At 51.8% G+C, this 16,623-nt stretch overlaps 1 protein-coding gene and 1 long non-coding RNA gene across 2 annotated transcripts in view; both read right to left on the reverse strand.

Annotated features, from left to right (window-relative positions):
• LOC126498116 (uncharacterized) overlaps nucleotides 1-16,623 on the reverse strand; it is a 93,849-nt gene that overhangs the window by 30,635 nt on the left and 46,591 nt on the right. The window contains 7 exon segments of the mRNA XM_050136458.1: nucleotides 304-369; nucleotides 8,636-8,820; nucleotides 9,496-9,562; nucleotides 11,734-11,812; nucleotides 12,249-12,464; nucleotides 14,680-14,776; nucleotides 16,003-16,138. Coding sequence (XP_049992415.1) covers nucleotides 304-369; nucleotides 8,636-8,820; nucleotides 9,496-9,562; nucleotides 11,734-11,812; nucleotides 12,249-12,464; nucleotides 14,680-14,776; nucleotides 16,003-16,138 — 846 coding nt within the window.
• LOC126498406 (uncharacterized) lies at nucleotides 8,158-10,583 on the reverse strand. Its single transcript, XR_007590828.1, has 3 exons — nucleotides 10,124-10,583; nucleotides 9,298-9,523; nucleotides 8,158-9,062 (listed from the first exon to the last, which is right to left on the reverse strand). It is a non-coding gene; the product is annotated as an uncharacterized lncRNA (long non-coding RNA).

The raw sequence follows: 16,623 nt of genomic DNA on the forward strand, positions 1-16,623 counted from the left end.
TACAGCTGCCCGTTAGTTCGTTTTTCGGAGACAGGGTTTCTCTCTGTAGCCCTGGTTGTTCTGGAACTTGCCCTGTAGACCAGGCTGACCTCAAACTTGAGATCCTTCTGCCTCTGCCTCCCGAGTGCTGGGATTGAAATCATGTCCCACAACACCTAGACTACGACTGGTTTTGTTTGTTTAGAGAGCCTCTGCAGACTGTAAAGTGTTGTGACCACTTGCCAATCCTTTCCTCTGCACATGAGAAACTGGATGAGGGCTAACACATTTGGAGAGTGGCCTGCTGGCCCTGTGGCCCCTCACTTGGCTGCTGAAGGGCAGGCCCAGTCTCTGGACAGCATGCGCCATGTGGCTGGTACTCACTGTCGCCTCCAGTGCCGTTTGGCAGCCAAGGCAGGACAGGCTCATCTGCCTTCACCTTGCTGTTCCTGCCACGGAGGAACATGGGCTCAAGTCTTGGTCTCTAAAGGCAGAGTGACAGAACTGTGGGAACCTGAGCTCACTCCCTCCCTCCCCAGAGAGGAATGCAGCAGAGACGGTAATGAGGTGTGCTGCAACCTGTGCGCCTTGGCAGACAGGCTACCACGCAGGCCTGGAGGGGTCACTGACTGACCTCAGGCTAGCAGGTCACCTTCTAAGCCCTCATGAGATCATCTATCACAAGGCATCCCTAGACCCTCCTCTGAGAAGCCTCACCCACCCTCTCCCACCTGCCACCCTTCCCTGCTGGGCATCTTCATCACATCATAGGGCACAGCAACCTGTGCCTCGTGGGAACACCAGCCTGGGCAGGCCTTAGCTGCGCTCTGCAGGGCGGCGGGTGCAGCTGTTGGTCTAGCAGGCACTCAGAAGCAGGCGCCTGTTGTGTGAACTTGCCAAAGGGTGAATGGCTTGTCCTGAAAGAGGCGTGGGCCAGATGCCAGCAGCTCTCCTTCAGTGAGCGACTCAGAGGTCACCTAGGATCTGTCCTGGCTTGTAAGATCCCACCCCTTCTGCCATGTGGGGAGCTCTGGGAACTTCTGCCCTGAAGTGGGGTCCCCCCTCTGTGGCTGCCTCACACGGTCCCTCCAGAGCAGGCAGCTCCAAGAGCTCACACACACACACACACACGTCCCCTGCTGTGTATGAGAAATGATTGGCAGACCTGGGAACCTAGGACTATGCAGGTGGTTCCTACTGGGTGTCAGAAGCTGGGGTCATGCTAGGTGAGGCTCACAGCTTAGGTCTGCCCGGGGGCATGGCCAGTGCCAGGAAGCCTGAGCCTTGTTGTTCTCATCTGTAAAATGGTTGCAGCCTCCCCACCTGAAGACAGTACCCAGGTGACATCGTACCCAGAGGAGCTGGAGGTGGGAGTGCCCAGGGGTCAGAAAACACTCATTTCTTCTGGCATTATCTCATATCCAATCACACACATCTGCTATGTGTAGGGTGAGGGAAGGGAGGGGACATGGATCTTATGCTTGGGGACTCCTGGCGTTCGGGGCTCCATGAAGTGTCATTGTGGGCTTGGACAACCAGACGTAGAGAACAATGGAGGGAGGAGGGGGGCTAGGAACTAGTGCCGTCCCCAGCAAGCCCAATGCCTGCTCACGAGTGATCTCAGGTCCCAGCGTGAGCATAACCCCCATTTGCCCACCCCCATGACAAAGATGGAAACATTTGCAGCCAGAGGAAAATGATTCGGATGGCAGGGAAAACACCCAGGGTCCCAGTGTCTATCTGGAGGACAGAGAGCGGCAGAATGTGAAGTCAGACTGAAGTAGACTAAAGTTCAAGATCTGGCTTCCATATAAATCAGCTGTGTGGCCTGAGGCAAGCGACTCCACCTCTCTGAGCTGTGTCAGGGAAGGAACGGGGAGGAGAGTCTGGGTGGGGAGCAGCGCTCTGTGGCTCTGACGCTAATATTGGCTGTCCACTTGACGGATCCAGCATTACCAGAGCTCCCCCTCTGCACAGGCCTCGGAGAAACTTTCTGGAACTGGTAACTGAGGTGGAAGAGTCACCCCAAATGTGGGCCGCACTATCCCATGGGGTCCCCTACCAAATAAAAAGGAGAAAGTGAGCTGAGCACCAGAGTTTGTCTCTCTGCTTCCTGACTGTGGGTGTGATATAAGCAGCTGCCTCCAGCTCCCTGCCGCCAGCTCCCTGAGTCTTCCACAAGAACAAGTATTCTTTACTACTCAGCCAGTTCCCCTGCCTCAGATTCACACTTTTAAACGCCTAATCTTGGAAGATGTTTAGCCTGTGGATGCATGGCAAGCTAGGACAGAGTGGTGTTCATACCAGAGGGCCAGAGGCAAGCCCTCTCCACTGGGGGACACAGTCAGGCCCTCTCCACTGGGAGACAAAGCACTTGGAAAAGAGAGGAAGGTGGATCTCCAAGTGCAAGGCCAACCTGGTCTACAGAGTGAGTTCCAGGACAGCCAGGGCTACAGAGAGAAACCCTGTCTCAAAAAGCCAAAATAATTATTTTCTTCTTGAGACAGGGTCCCACTATGTTGCCCAACTTGGATTTGAACTTGCAATTCTCCTGCCTCAGCCTCCCTAGTAGCTAGGATAATAAACCTGCCTCTCCAAGCCTAGCTCCACTCTATTAAACAGCATGAGTGATGGTGACAATATGAGTGATGGTGACCATGTGAGTGATGGTGACCATATGAATGATAGTGATCATGTGAATGATGGTAACCATATGAATGATAGTGACGCTCTGAGTGACAGTGACGATGAGTGATGGTGACCATGAGAGATGGTAACCATGAGTGACGGTGACCATGTGAGGGACGGTGACCATGTGAGTAAAGGGGACCATGAGTGACAGTGACAATGTGAGTGACGGTGAACATGAGTGACGATGACCATGAGTGGCGGTGACCATGTGAGTGATGGTGACCATGTGAGTGACAGTGACAATGAGTGACGGTAACCATGAGTGATGGTGACCATGTGAGTGACGGTGACCATGAGTGACGGTGACCATGAGTGACGGTGAACTTAAGTGATGATGACAATGAGTGATGGGGACCATGTGAGTGACAATGACCATGTGAGTGACGGTGACCATGTGAGTGATGGTTACCATGAGTGACGGTGACCGTGACCATGAGTGGCAGTGACCATGAGTGATGGTGAATATGTGAGTGATGGTGACCATGTGAGTGATGGAGACCATGTGAGTGACGGTGACCATGAGTGACGGTGACCATATGAGTGACGGTGACCATGAGTGGCGGTGACAATGAGTGATTGTGACCATGTGAGTGATGGAGACCATGTGAGTGACGGTGACCATGAGTGACGGTGACCATGAGTGACGGTGACCATATGAATGATGGTGACCACGTGAGTGATAGTGACTATGAGTGATGGTGACCATGAGTGATGGTGACCATGAATAATGGTGACCATGTGAGTGATGGTGACCATGTGAGTGATGGTGACCATGTGAGTGATAGTGACCATGAGTGACGGTGACCATGTGAGTGGCGGTGACCATGTGAGTGGCGGTGACCATGTGAGTGATGGTGACCATATGAATGATGGTGACCATGTGAGTGATAGTGACTATGAGTGATAGTGACCATGAGTGATGGTGACCATGTCAGTGATGGTGATCATGAGTAACGATGACCATGAGTGACGCTGACCATGAGTGACGGTGACCATAGGTGATGGTGACCATGAGTGATGGTGACCATGTGAGTGATGGTGACCATGAGTGATGGTAACCTTGTGAGTGACGGTGACCATGAGTGACGGTGACCATGTGAGTGACGGTGACCATGATGATGGTGACCATGTGAGTGACGGTGACCATGTGAGTGACGGTGTCCATGATGATGGTGACCATGTGAGTGACGGTGACCATGTGAGTGATGATGAAAATGAATGACGGTGACCAAGAGTGATGGTGACCATGAATGATGGTCACCATGTGAGTGATGGTGATTATGAGTGATGATGACCATGAGTTATGGTAACCATGTGAGTGACGGTGACCATGAGTGACAGTGACCATGTGAGTGACGGTGTCCATGATGATGGTGACCATGAGTGATGGTGAACATATGAGTGACGGTGACCATGAATGATGGTGAACATATGAGTGATGGTGACCATGTGAGTATCGGTGACCATGAGTAATGGTGACCATGAATGATGGTTACCATGAGTGACAGTGACCATGAGTGACGGTGACCATGAGTGATGATGACCATGAGTGATGGTGACAATGTGACTGACGGTGACCATGTGAGTGATGGAGACCATGTGAGTGACGGAGACCATGAATGACAGTGACCATGTGAATGATGGTGACCATGTGAGTGACGGTGATCATGAGTGACGGTGAACATGTGAGTGACTGTGACCATGAGTGACGGTGACCATGAGGGATGGTGACCATGTGAGGGATGATGACATTGTGAGTGACGGTGACCATGAGTGACAGTGACCATGTGAGTGACAGTGGCCATGAGTGATTGTGACCATGAGTGGCGGTGACCATGTGATTGATGGTGACCATGTGAGTGATGGTGACCATGTGAGTGACGGTCACCATGTGAGTGACAGTGAACATGTGAGTGACTGTGACCATGAGTGACGGTGACCATGAGTGATGATGACCATGAGTGATGGTGACATTGTGAGTGACAGTGACCATGAGTGATGGTGACCATGTGAGTGATGGTGACCATGAGTGATGGTGACCATGAATGATGGGGACTATGTAAGTGACGGTGACCATGAGTAATGGTGACCATGTGAGTGACGGTGACCATGAGTGATGGTGACCATGTGAGTGACGGTGACCATGAGTGATGGTGACCATGTGAGTGACGGTGACCATGAGTGACGGTGACCATGAGTGATGGTGACTGTGAGAGATGGTGACCACGTTAGTGAAGGTGACCATGTGAGTGACGGTGACTATGAGTGATGGTGACCATGTGAGTGACGGTCACCATGTGAGTGACGGTGAACATATGAGTGACAGTGACCATGAGTGATGGTGACCATGTGAGTGTTGTGACCATGTGAGTGACAGTGACATTGTGTGACGGTGACCATTAAAGACGGTGACCATGTGAATGACAGTGACCATATGATTGAAAGTAACTATGAGTGATAGTGATTATAATTGATGGTGACCATGAGTTATGGTGACCATGTGAGTGACGGTTACCATGAGTGATGGTGACCATGAGTAATGGTGACCATATGAATGATGGCTACCATGAGTTATGTTGACCATGTGAGTGACGGTGACGATAAATGACAATGACCATGAGTGACAGTGAACATGTGAGTGATGGTGACCATGAGTGGCGGTGACCATGAATGACGGTGACCATGAGTGACAGTGACCATGTGAGTTATGCTGACATTGAGTGATGCTAACCATGAGTGATAGTGACCAGGTGAGTAAAGGTGACCATGAGTGATGGGGACTATGTAAGTGACGGTGACCAAGAGTGATGGTGACCATGTGAGTTACGGTGACCATGAGTGGCGGTGACAATTGAGTGGCGGTGATTATGAGAGTGATGGTGAACATGTGAGTGATGGAGACCATGTGAGTGACGGTGACCATGTGAGTGACAGTCACCATGTGAGTGACGGTGAACATGTGAGTGACAGTGACCATGAGTGACGGTGACCATTAAAGACGGTGACAATGTGAGTGACGGTGACCAAGAGTGATGGTGACCATGTGAGTGACGGTGACCATGAGTGGCGGTGACAATTGAGTGGCGGTGATTATGAGAGTGATGGTGAACATGTGAGTGATGGAGACCATGTGAGTGACGGTGACCATGTGAGTGACAGTCACCATGTGAGTGACGGTGAACATGTGAGTGACAGTGACCATGAGTGACGGTGACCATTAAAGACGGTGACAATGTGAGTGACGGTGACCAAGAGTGATGGTGACCATGTGAGTGACGATGACCATAAGTGACGGTATCCATGTGAGTGACGGTGACCATGAGTGACGGTGACCATGTGAGTGTTGTGAACATGTGAGTGACGGTGACCATGAGTGACGGTGACCATTAAAGACGATGACCATGTGAGTGACGTGACCATGAGTGATGGTGACCATGTTAGTGATTGTGACCATCAGTGATGGTGACCATATGAGTGAAGGTGACTATGAGTGATGGTGACCATGTTATTGACGGTGACCTAGAGTGATGGTGACCATGTGAGTGATGGTGACCATGAGTGACAGTGACCATATGAGTGACGGTTACCATGAGTGACTGTGACCATGAGTGATGGTAACCCTGAGTGATGGTGACCATGTGAGTGACGGTGACCATATGAATGATAGTGACCATGTGTGATAATGACCATGTGAGTGATGGTGACCATGAGTGATAATGAACATGTGAGTGACGGTGACCATGAGTGACAATGGGCATTTGAGTGACAGTGGCCATGAGTGATTGTGACCATGAGTGATGGTGACCACGTGAGTGACGGTGACCATGTGAGTGATGGTGACCATGTGAGTGACTGTGACCATGCAAGTGACGGTGACAATGTGAATGACGGTGACCATAAGTGACGGTGACCATGTGAATGATGGTCACCATGAGTGAAGATGACAATGTGAGTGATGGTGACCATGTGTGTGATGGTGACCATGAGTAATGGTCACCATGAGTGATGGTGACAATGAGTGATGGTGACCATGAGTGATGGTGACCATGTTAGTGATTGTGATCATGAGTGACGGTGACCATGTGAGTGTCAGTGACCATGAGTGACGGTGACCACGAAAGATGGTGCCCATGTGAGTGATGGTGACAATGTGAGAGAAGGTGACCATGAGTGACAGTGACCATGTGAGTGATGGTGACCATGAGTGATGGTGACCATGTGAGTGATGGTGACCATGTGAGTGACGGTGACCATGAGTGATGGTGACCATGTGAGTGATGGTGACCATGTGAGTGATAATGACCATGAATGATGGTCCCCAGGATTGATGGTGACCATGAGTGTTGGTGATCATGTGAGTGACGGTGACTATGTGAGTGACGGTGGCCATGAAAGACGGTGACCATATGAGTGACGGTGACCATGAGTGATGGTGACCATGTGAGTGACAGTGACCATGTGAGTGACAGTGACCATGTGTCAGTGACCATGAGTGATGGTGACCACGAAAGAAGGTGACCATGTGAGTCATGATGACCATGAGTGGCGGTGACCATGAGTGATGGTGCCCATGTGAGTGACAGTGGCCATGAGTGATTGTGACCATGAGTGATGGTAAGCATGAGTGATGGTGACCATGTGAGTGATGGTGACCATGAGTGACAGTGACAATGTGAGTGACAGTGGCCATGAGTGATTGATACCATGTGAGTAACGGTGACCATGAGTGATGGTGACCAAGAGTGATGGTGACCATGTGAGTGATGGTGACCATGAGTGACAGTGACAATGTGAGTGACAGTGGCCATGAGTGATTGTGACCATGAGTGATGGTGACTATGTGAGTGACAGTGACCATTTGAGTGACGGTGACCATGTGAGTGACGGTGACCATCAGTGACGGTGAACATGAGTGACGGTGACCATGTGAGTGAAGGTGACCATGAGTGACGGTGACCATGAGTGACGGTGACCATGAGTGACGGTGACCATGTGAGTGACGGTGACCATGAGTGGTAGTGACCATGTGAGTGATGGTGAATATGAGTGATGGTAACAATGAGTGATGGTGACCACGTGAGTGACGGTGACCATGAGTGATGCCGACCATGTGAGTAACGGTTACCATGTGACTGATGGTGACCATGAGTGACGGTGACCATTAGTGACGGTGACCATGAATGACGGTGACCATTAGTAATGGTGACCATGAGTGATGGTGACCATGTGAGTGACAGTGACCATGTGAGTGACGGTGACCATGTCAGTGACGGTGACTATGAGTGACGGTGACCATGAGTGACGATGACCATGTCAGTGATGGTGACCATGATTGACGGTGACCATGTGAATGACCGTGACCATGAGTGACCGTGACCATGAGTGACGGTGATCATGTGAGTGTCAGTGACCATGTGAGTGACGGTGACCATGCGTGATGGTGACCATGAGTGATGGTGACCATGTGAGTGATGGTGACCATGAGTGATGGTGACCATGAGTGTCGGTTACCATGTGAGTGACGGTGACCATGTGAGTGATCGTGACCATGAGTGACAGTGACCATGAATGATGGTGACCATGAGTGACAGTGACCATGTGAGTGATGGTGATCATGAGTGACGGTGTCCATGTTAATGACAGTGGGTGACTGTGGGTGGCCTCCTCTTGACTGCTAGCAATAGTCAGCTTCACATGACATAGACTCAGCGTGTTCCTGAGGGACCTGAATGTGGGCAGCAGCATTCTCTGGGCTACACTTTCTGTTTCCTGACTGCAGATGGAGTGTGGCTTCCTGCCTCATGCCCCTAGGCCTTCCCAACCACTGTGCCGCAAACCTGTGAGCCGAGACAAACCCTTTGCTGGGTATTGTACCCCAGCAACAAGAGAAACAACTTGTCTAGCCTACATTGTCCCTCGACTTCAGCCACGATGAGGAAGCATAACCTAACCCTTCTATCCCCACCTGGATGTTTTCGTGGCCATATATGGAAGGTGGAGTGGGCCCAGTGCCTGGGGCTGGTATGGTGGGGCCTGAGGTGTCAAGGTTGGCATCGTGGTGACAGGTGTCAGTCCACAATTCCATCTGTGCTGAGCAGTTGGGAGACTCCTGGGCTCCGGTCCCTTGCACCCCCACCTTGAAGGCTGTTCCTACAGGTAAGACACCAGAACAGATGGCAATGGGTGGAAGGAAGCAAGGAGACCATGAAAAGGGCCCAATCCAGCTTGCGGTGTCAGAATAGGAGCTAGAATTCTGTAGAACTCCTGAGCCCCAAGACAGACTCCTTGAGTCCCAGTGTCCCCAGAGACTCCAGGTGTGTCGCAGTTTTCCTGAAGCAGTAAATTCATCTAATCCACTGCAATTTCCACTCATGTTTGCCCCTGTGGGCTCCCTGTCATGAAGAAAAAGGCCCAAGACTTAGAACAAGGGACGGGAGTGGCACTGTATCCCCCACTGCTGAGACTTCCTGGGCTTCTCCAGGCATCTGAAGAACAGCCCCTGGGAACTAGGGTCGGAGCTATCTGTCCCACAACCACAGCTTTGGGCAGCAGGGGTTTCTTTTGCCCCTGCCCTCGGATCTGGGATTCAGAGTCTGGGAGAAGCCACACAACTGAGATCTTTCCTACCTGAGTCATTCAGCAGGCTGAAGTTGTGAGTCAGGCTGCCTGGAAGCTGGCGATGCCCAGGATCCCAGGTGCGGGGCCAGGCTGATCAAGTCCCCACGGAGAGGACTCCTGTGTAGGTCTGCCACTGTCCCCAGCCGGAGCTCTGTGGCTAAGGCCTGACTGCAGTTCTGGGTGAGGTGTAGGTCACGCTGTGCAAACCGCTGTCCTCTGTCTCCTCGTGCTTATCCTGGAGGAAGAAGCTCGGCATGACTGAGGCAGTGGCAACCTTAAGAGAACAGTGGGGGAGGGGAGGGCAGTGGTACTGCGAGGCCAACACTAGTGGAGTGGACGGTGGTACACCAGCCTCTACCAGGATGCTCTAGGCCACGCGATTAAGACTAAAACCCAAGTGGCTGGACACACCTGTGAAGGGTTTTTCTTAATTAGATCATTTGAAGTGAGAAGGCCCACCTTACACCTGGGCCACACGTCTGCTGGCAGCCCTTATAAGGACACAGAGAAGGAAGCTTTTGCTCCCTGCCTACTTGCCCTCACTCTAGATGCCAAGCCCATTTCTTCACTTCATTAGAGCCTACTTCTTCAGGATAGCCTCATGGACTGAACAACTACTGGATTCTTGACCCTTCTGTTGGTAGACAGCCATTGTTGGGCTAGCTGGACTGCAGCCTGTAAGCCACTCCAATAACTCTCATATATATCTATATATAGTTATATAGATATGAATATATATTCATTCTGTCAGCTCTGTCCCTCTTGAGAACCTGACTGATACAGCGTTGCTCAGCTCTCCCCTTCTCTGGATGTCATCTTCTGCTTTAGCACCCACCTGAGGCTCAGGACAAGGCCCCACAGGCTGAGGACCCAGCCTCGCCATCTCCCCTCAGATGTCCCGAGGAGCAGCTGTGCTGAGCCCGGATCCCGCAGCACCTTGGAAAACAGCTGTACCCTAGGAGGAACGCATGGGGACTTAGTCTTCTGCAGGCTCAGATGTATAAACACTTGGTCCCCAGCAGGTGGCGCTGTTTAGGAAGCACTGTGGAGCCTTTGGGAGGCGGAGCCTTGGTAGAGAAGTGGGTCTTTGAGGGGTTACCCCACTTCCTGTCCACTCCCTGCTGCCTCATCCACCAAGCCATTAGCAAGCAGCTTCATAGTCCTTCCACAGCTTCAGGCTGCTCACTCTGCGGTGTGGACTGCACCCTCAACCTCTTTGAGCCAAAATAGCTACCTGTTATAACCAGCTGTTTGTTCCAGGAAATGTAACAAACACAGAGATGGTAAATGGACCCCAAGAGGCGTTCCTGGAAGTTCCCAGGGAGAGTCATTGCAGGGCTGCTCTATCAGGGCTTCATGCAAAGGGAGACAGGGAAGCTGGGCACCCAGACCACACAAGCTCTGAAGTCAGGCAAGCCTGGGTTCACACACCAGGGCCGTCACTCTCAACTGTGTGTCCTCGACATGGAGACCTCTCTGGCGGCCCAGTAGGGAATCAGAAGGAAATACTAACCCAGATAGTTACTAGCCCTCGTGGGACCCTTCTGCACACAGAAGGCCAGCTCCCTGAGCTCCTTTTCAAGGGACTCTTACCACTTCCCCCAGTAAGAGACAAACAAGGCAGGCCTTGGAACGTGGGTTTTGATGGATAAAAAGAACTGGAGGAGAGGCTGTGACTCCATGGCCCCTGCCCTCCCAGGTCCCCAGCTGGCACAGGTCTGGCTGAGTGTTGGGTCAGATGGGAACAGATTGTGCAAAGGCTACCAGCAAACACTGCAGTGGTTCCGTCCTTCGACCTACTACTTTAGCATTGATACAGGTCAATCTTAATGACACACTGCCCCGTGCATACACAGTCTGCCAAGTGCCGGCGCCTGTGAGAGCTAACCATGCCATAATACCCCCCACCCAGTGAGGAAACTGAGGCAAGTGGCAGTGATTGGCCTGGAGCTCATGCTTACACTTACGTTTCTGCTTGTGTTTACAGTGCCGGTTCTGTGAGGGTTTCCAACTAAATGGACTTGGGACTGTCTGAGCTGGCTCCTGGCCCTCTACTCACCGTCCAGCCCTCTACTGAGATCTTCCAGGTCCTGACCTAGAAAAGCTCTGCCGTGGTGACAAATGACAGAAGTGCACTCATGTTTAACAATCTGCCTCAAATCAGTGTGGTGACCACACCTTTAATCCCAGCACTTGGGAGGCAGAAGCAGATGGACCTATGAGGCCAGCCTGGTCTACAGAGTGAGACCCTGATTCAGATTAATAATCATAATAATCTACCTCAAGTGTTTTTAGCCTAACTTTATTTTATGTGCATTGGTGTAACAGTGTCAGAGTCTCTGGAACTGGATCTTCAGACAGTGTGAGCTGCCATGTGGGTGCTGGGAATTGAACCCAGGTCCTCTGGAAGAACAGTCGGTGCTCTTAACCGCTGAGCCTTCTCACCAGCCCCCGCCTCATCGTTTTATAGGTGAGGATAAGGATATAATCAGACAAATGGCTGAACAGCTGGAGGCTGGAGGTCCTGGGCACCAGAGGAAGGAAAAGCAGTACTGGGCCCAACCCAGCCCCCAGCCCCAGGTTCTCAACAACCTGGCATCCTGGGAGCTCCAGTGAATAGTCAGAGAGGAGAGTGGGAGGCAGTGGGCAGTCCCTGTGACTGTCTTGTGACTTGTTTTCTTCTTTTAGGAAAGACATCAGTTGAGATAGGGTCTCTCTCTGTGGCCCTGCCTGGACTCAAAGTCACAATCCTCCTGCTTCAGTTTCCAGAGCATATGAGTAAAGGTGTTCGTGACAAGCTCACGCCGCCCTCCTGTCCTTGTAGAACCTTCTTGCCAAGACCACCACACCAGAACTGATCCAGGTGGTCTCAAGAATCAGGGGCCTGTGGGGATGGCTTCTCCCAAGCAGGACACTAGCCTTGGTCCTAAAGCTTTTTCAAGGCACGCAGGGGCTGTTACCTTGCTGGGGTGACCATGGGGGACAGTTGTAGCTGAAGGACTCTGGGGGTGCTGAGAGCAGCCTGGTGGAGGGAGACCCTCATGTTCCAGCCCCAGTGGCTCCTCCTATGCTGCTTGCTTGTGTCCACCCCCAGCAGAAGCAACTCATGGCCAGACACACACAGCCAGTGACACATCCACTCTGCCTTCCTCGTGACATACTGTGGCAGCCTGCACCTGTAAGTCAGAGAAGGCAGGAAGCTGGACGTGATAAAGGGTTAGCAGAAGCCAGGGCAAGCATTGGCAAGCATGGCCTCTCTCTAGCCCAGGCAACCCCAAGGGCTCCCTGATGACAAATAGGAGAAACCAGGTCACCGTCCCCAACCCCAGCTCCGAATCCGAATCCTAGCTGATCCTCAGCTCCAGAGCTTGCATCAGTATTCACGTTCACTCCAGCAGAGGAAGCAGCAGAGGGCACCTAAGCTGGTATATGCCTGTCATCCCAGAATTTAGGAGGTTGAGGCAGGAGGATCATAAGTTTGAAGAGCCCTAGGCTACAAAGGAAGACCTAGCCTCAAAAAGAGAGACACACAGGTGGAGAGAAAGGAGAACTTGAACTCCCATGTGTGGCTGTGACCAAGAATTTCCAGAAGTGCCAGTGGCCCCCAGACTGCCTCCTGCTCCCCAGAGGTCCGGCAGCCTGTACGGTTCCAGACCAGGCAGTGTGGCTCCTCATGGGCAAAACTTGGCTCTTTAGCCAGGTATGGTGACATACGCCTCTAACCCCAGCACCTAGGGCATGAGATAGGAGGATTACTTATTTCAAGTCAGCCTGGACTATATACCAAGACCCTTCCTTAGAAGTGGGGAGGGTGCCTAAAGTGGGTTTGGTGGTGCATGCCTATAATCCCAGCCCTCTGGCAGCAGAGGCAAGGGGATCCAGAGTTCAAGGCAGGCCATCTTGTGCTACATAGTAAGCTCAAGGCCAGTCTAGGCTTACTATGTAGCACACAAATGCACACACATGCACACACACAGACACACACACATGCATGCATGCACACGCATGCTTGCATACACATACACACACGCACACACGCACACGCACACATGAGGAAGGAAAGGAGAGAAGGGGCAATGTCCATTCTGAACACACAACTCAGAATGTCCCTCTGTTCTCCGCCCCCATCCATACCCACCCTCAGCCCACGTGAGTGTAGAGGGCCTTAATGAATGGCTCTGAATGGAAGGCTGCCCACTCAAGCTGCCTCTGCTGGGCCTAAAGCGCCACACTCCTGAACCCACAGCATGGGCTGCCAGCTCCACACAGCTATGGGCACCCCCATTTTCCAGCTAGCAAAACTGAGGCAGGACAGGGTGAAGTGCTGAACCCAAGGCCACGAAGCTGTTAAGCTGGTGTTGGGATGCTCCTAGCTCCCCGCAGGTTGCCCCTGCCTCCTGCTGGACCCTGACCATGAATCCCGCACTGTGCTTCTGGCTCTCTGACTATTACCTTACCTGAACCTCACACTGCTCTGCTGGGTTAGTGATACCACCCCATTTCCCAGCTGGCAAAACTGAGGCTCAGAGCCTTACGTGATTTACCTTAGGTCACACAGCCAGTGAGCACAGGGCTAGGAACTGAACTTGAATAAGCTGGGCACCCACTGGCTTCAGAGCTCCTTGGTGATGGAGAACAGTCTGAGACACCCAGGCCTCCGTGGTGGTTAGAATGCGAATGGCCCTCATAGACTCTCATGTTCAAAGGTTTGGCTAATAGGGAGGGGACTGTTGGGAAGTGTGACCTTGTTGGAGGAAGTGCGTCACTGTGGAGGCGGGCTTTGAGGTCTCATGCTCAGGTTACGCTCAGTGCGGTACAGTCTTCACTTCTGCTGCCTGTGGATCCAGTGTGGGACTCTCAGGTCCACTCCAGCACTGTGTCTGCCCACATGCCGCCATGGCGATAATGGACTAAACCTCTGAAACTGTAAGCCAGCCCCAATTAATGTTTTCCTTTATAAGAGTTGCTGTGAGCCGGGCAGCGGTGGCGCATGCCTTTAATCCCAGCACTCAGGAGGCAGAGGCAGACGGATCTCTGTGAGGCCAGCCTGGTCTACAAAAACTAGTTCCAGGACAGGAACCAAAAAGCTACAGAGAAACCCTGTCTCGAAACACCCCCCCCCCAAAAAAAAAGAGTTGCTGTGGTCATGGTGTCTCTCTCTTGACAGCAATAACACCCTAAGACACCACCCATCACCTAGCAGAGGCTGGCATAAGGCAGAACACGGAGCGCACAGGGGATGGATGAATGCAGAAACACCACCACCAGCTACTCCCAGGGATTCATTTCCTCCAAGATGCACAGCCAAACTACATTTCCCAGCTTTCCCCACACCAGGTGGGATTTCCTAAGAGTTCTGGCCAGGAATTGGGGCTGGGGTGAGGGTGTTACTGAAAGGCCTGGCGGTGCCGGTATTGACAGGGCAGCGCTGGGCCGCAGTGAGGGTGTGGACAGGGCCGCTCTGGGCTGTGTGTGGTCCGAGAATGAGCTGTCCTGATAAGGTCAGGAGACCCATCAGTGCGTCCCACCACAACAAGGACTGGGATTCTGGCTCCCTGGCCACCTCATGCGTGGCCCCTTTTCTGGATGTGGTGGTTGGAATACCTGGTTTCCTGTTAGTGGCTGTTTAGGAAGGATTAGGAGATGTGTCCTATGTCAGGGGTGGGAGAAGTTAAAGTTTAAAACCTCCCTAACAGGCCCTGTCTGCTTCCTGCTTGAGGATCAAGGTGGGCCATGCCTTTGCTTCACCTTCATGGACTCTAACCTCTGAACCTGCAAGCCAAATTAAATGTTTTCTTTTATAAATTTACTTGGTCATGGTGCTTTGTCACAGCAACAGAAACCCTAAGAAACTGACTGTTTTATTTTTTGGAAAAAGGACCCACGTAGCTCAGCCTGGCTCCAAACTCTACATAACCAAGGATGGCCTTGAACCCCTGACCCTCCTATGGAACTGCAGGTGTACACAGTTAGGCTGTGCTGGAGTTGGATCCCAGGGCCTCAAGTACAACAGGCAAGTGTTCTGCCACCTGAGCCACAGCCCTGGTCCCCTGCAGTGGATTAGTAAGGCCCCTTTCCCTTGCGCAAGGGCAGAGGCCCGCCTGGGATGCGGTGTTGTGGTTGGCAGCAGCTCGTACTGCTACACTGAAGTCAAATGCTCCTTGTCGGTGCCGTGTGAGGTCAAAGCCACCATTAAAGTAAAGGTTCTGGGGAGATAGCCAGGAGGAAGCATGCCCTTCACTCCTGCAGGGCCCACCCCACTCCCCAGCACACTCCAGGTTTTTTGTTTTTTAGAAAAGGTCTCAGGTTGTCAAGATGGCTCAGCAGGTAAAGTCACTCTCCTCAAAACCTGATGACCTGAGTTCTGAACCACATAGTGGAAGAAGAGAACAGACTCTTTCAAGTTGTTCTCTGACCACTACACATGCACAGGCTGCATGAGTGTATTCATACACACACACATATACCTATATATACATAATATATACATAATACATATATACATATGTATGTACATAACTTTAAAAATTAAAAGTTTAAAAGGAAAGCACTCACATGACCAGGGTAAACAATCTCAGGCTGCAGCTAAGGACGACTTCGAACCCTTGATCATACTGATTCCCCTCCCGAGTGCTGGGATTATAGGCATGCACCCCATAGCAGGCTCCCCTTGGCATATACTAGGTAACATTTGTCTAGCCTGGAGACACTCACCTGGGAGGAACAGGTGACATCTAAAGCCATGTGTGCCAGATCCCTCCATGCTGAGAGCTGCCCAGGTGGAAACCTTCAGATGCAGAATGACTTTCTGGTTGACTTCTAACATAGCCTCGATCTCCCTGTTCTTAGCCTGAACGTGTGAGAACCAGAGCTATGGAGAGAGGTCACCACCATGTCCACATGCAAAAGAAGCCATGTCAGAATCCAGAGACCAAAAGCAAGAGGCCCAGGGATTGATGTCCAAAGTGTAGTCTAGTCTCTTGCATTCATGGAAGAGAGAATGGGGCCAGGTGCATGCTGGGCCTTCCAGCAGGGCAGCGCCGGTGCTCTTAGCTAAAGGTGGTGGGTTAAGACCCTCCCCACAAACTGGGGCTCAGTCAGTCTATTCTCTTCTCTGCTTCCTAGTACTTAGATACCAGCACACAGTAGGTACTAAACAAATGCAGAATCACTGGTTCTAGCCTGAAATGTCAAGGTTGAAGCTGAACTGGAATGGGAGAAGGACACAGAGTGGTCAGAGGAACTGCAAGACCCACATCCTATCCCTGGAGCCTGAGGCAACATGGCCTTCCGGACAAAGGTGATTCAGGAATCTCGAGATGGGGACAGGTTCCT

The sequence above is a fragment of the Alexandromys fortis genome, unplaced genomic scaffold (genome assembly GCF_014885135.2).
Source record: "Alexandromys fortis isolate MF-2015 unplaced genomic scaffold, M_Fortis_MF-2015_v1.1 scaffold_29, whole genome shotgun sequence".
In the NCBI taxonomy this organism is placed as follows: Eukaryota; Metazoa; Chordata; class Mammalia; order Rodentia; family Cricetidae; genus Alexandromys; species Alexandromys fortis.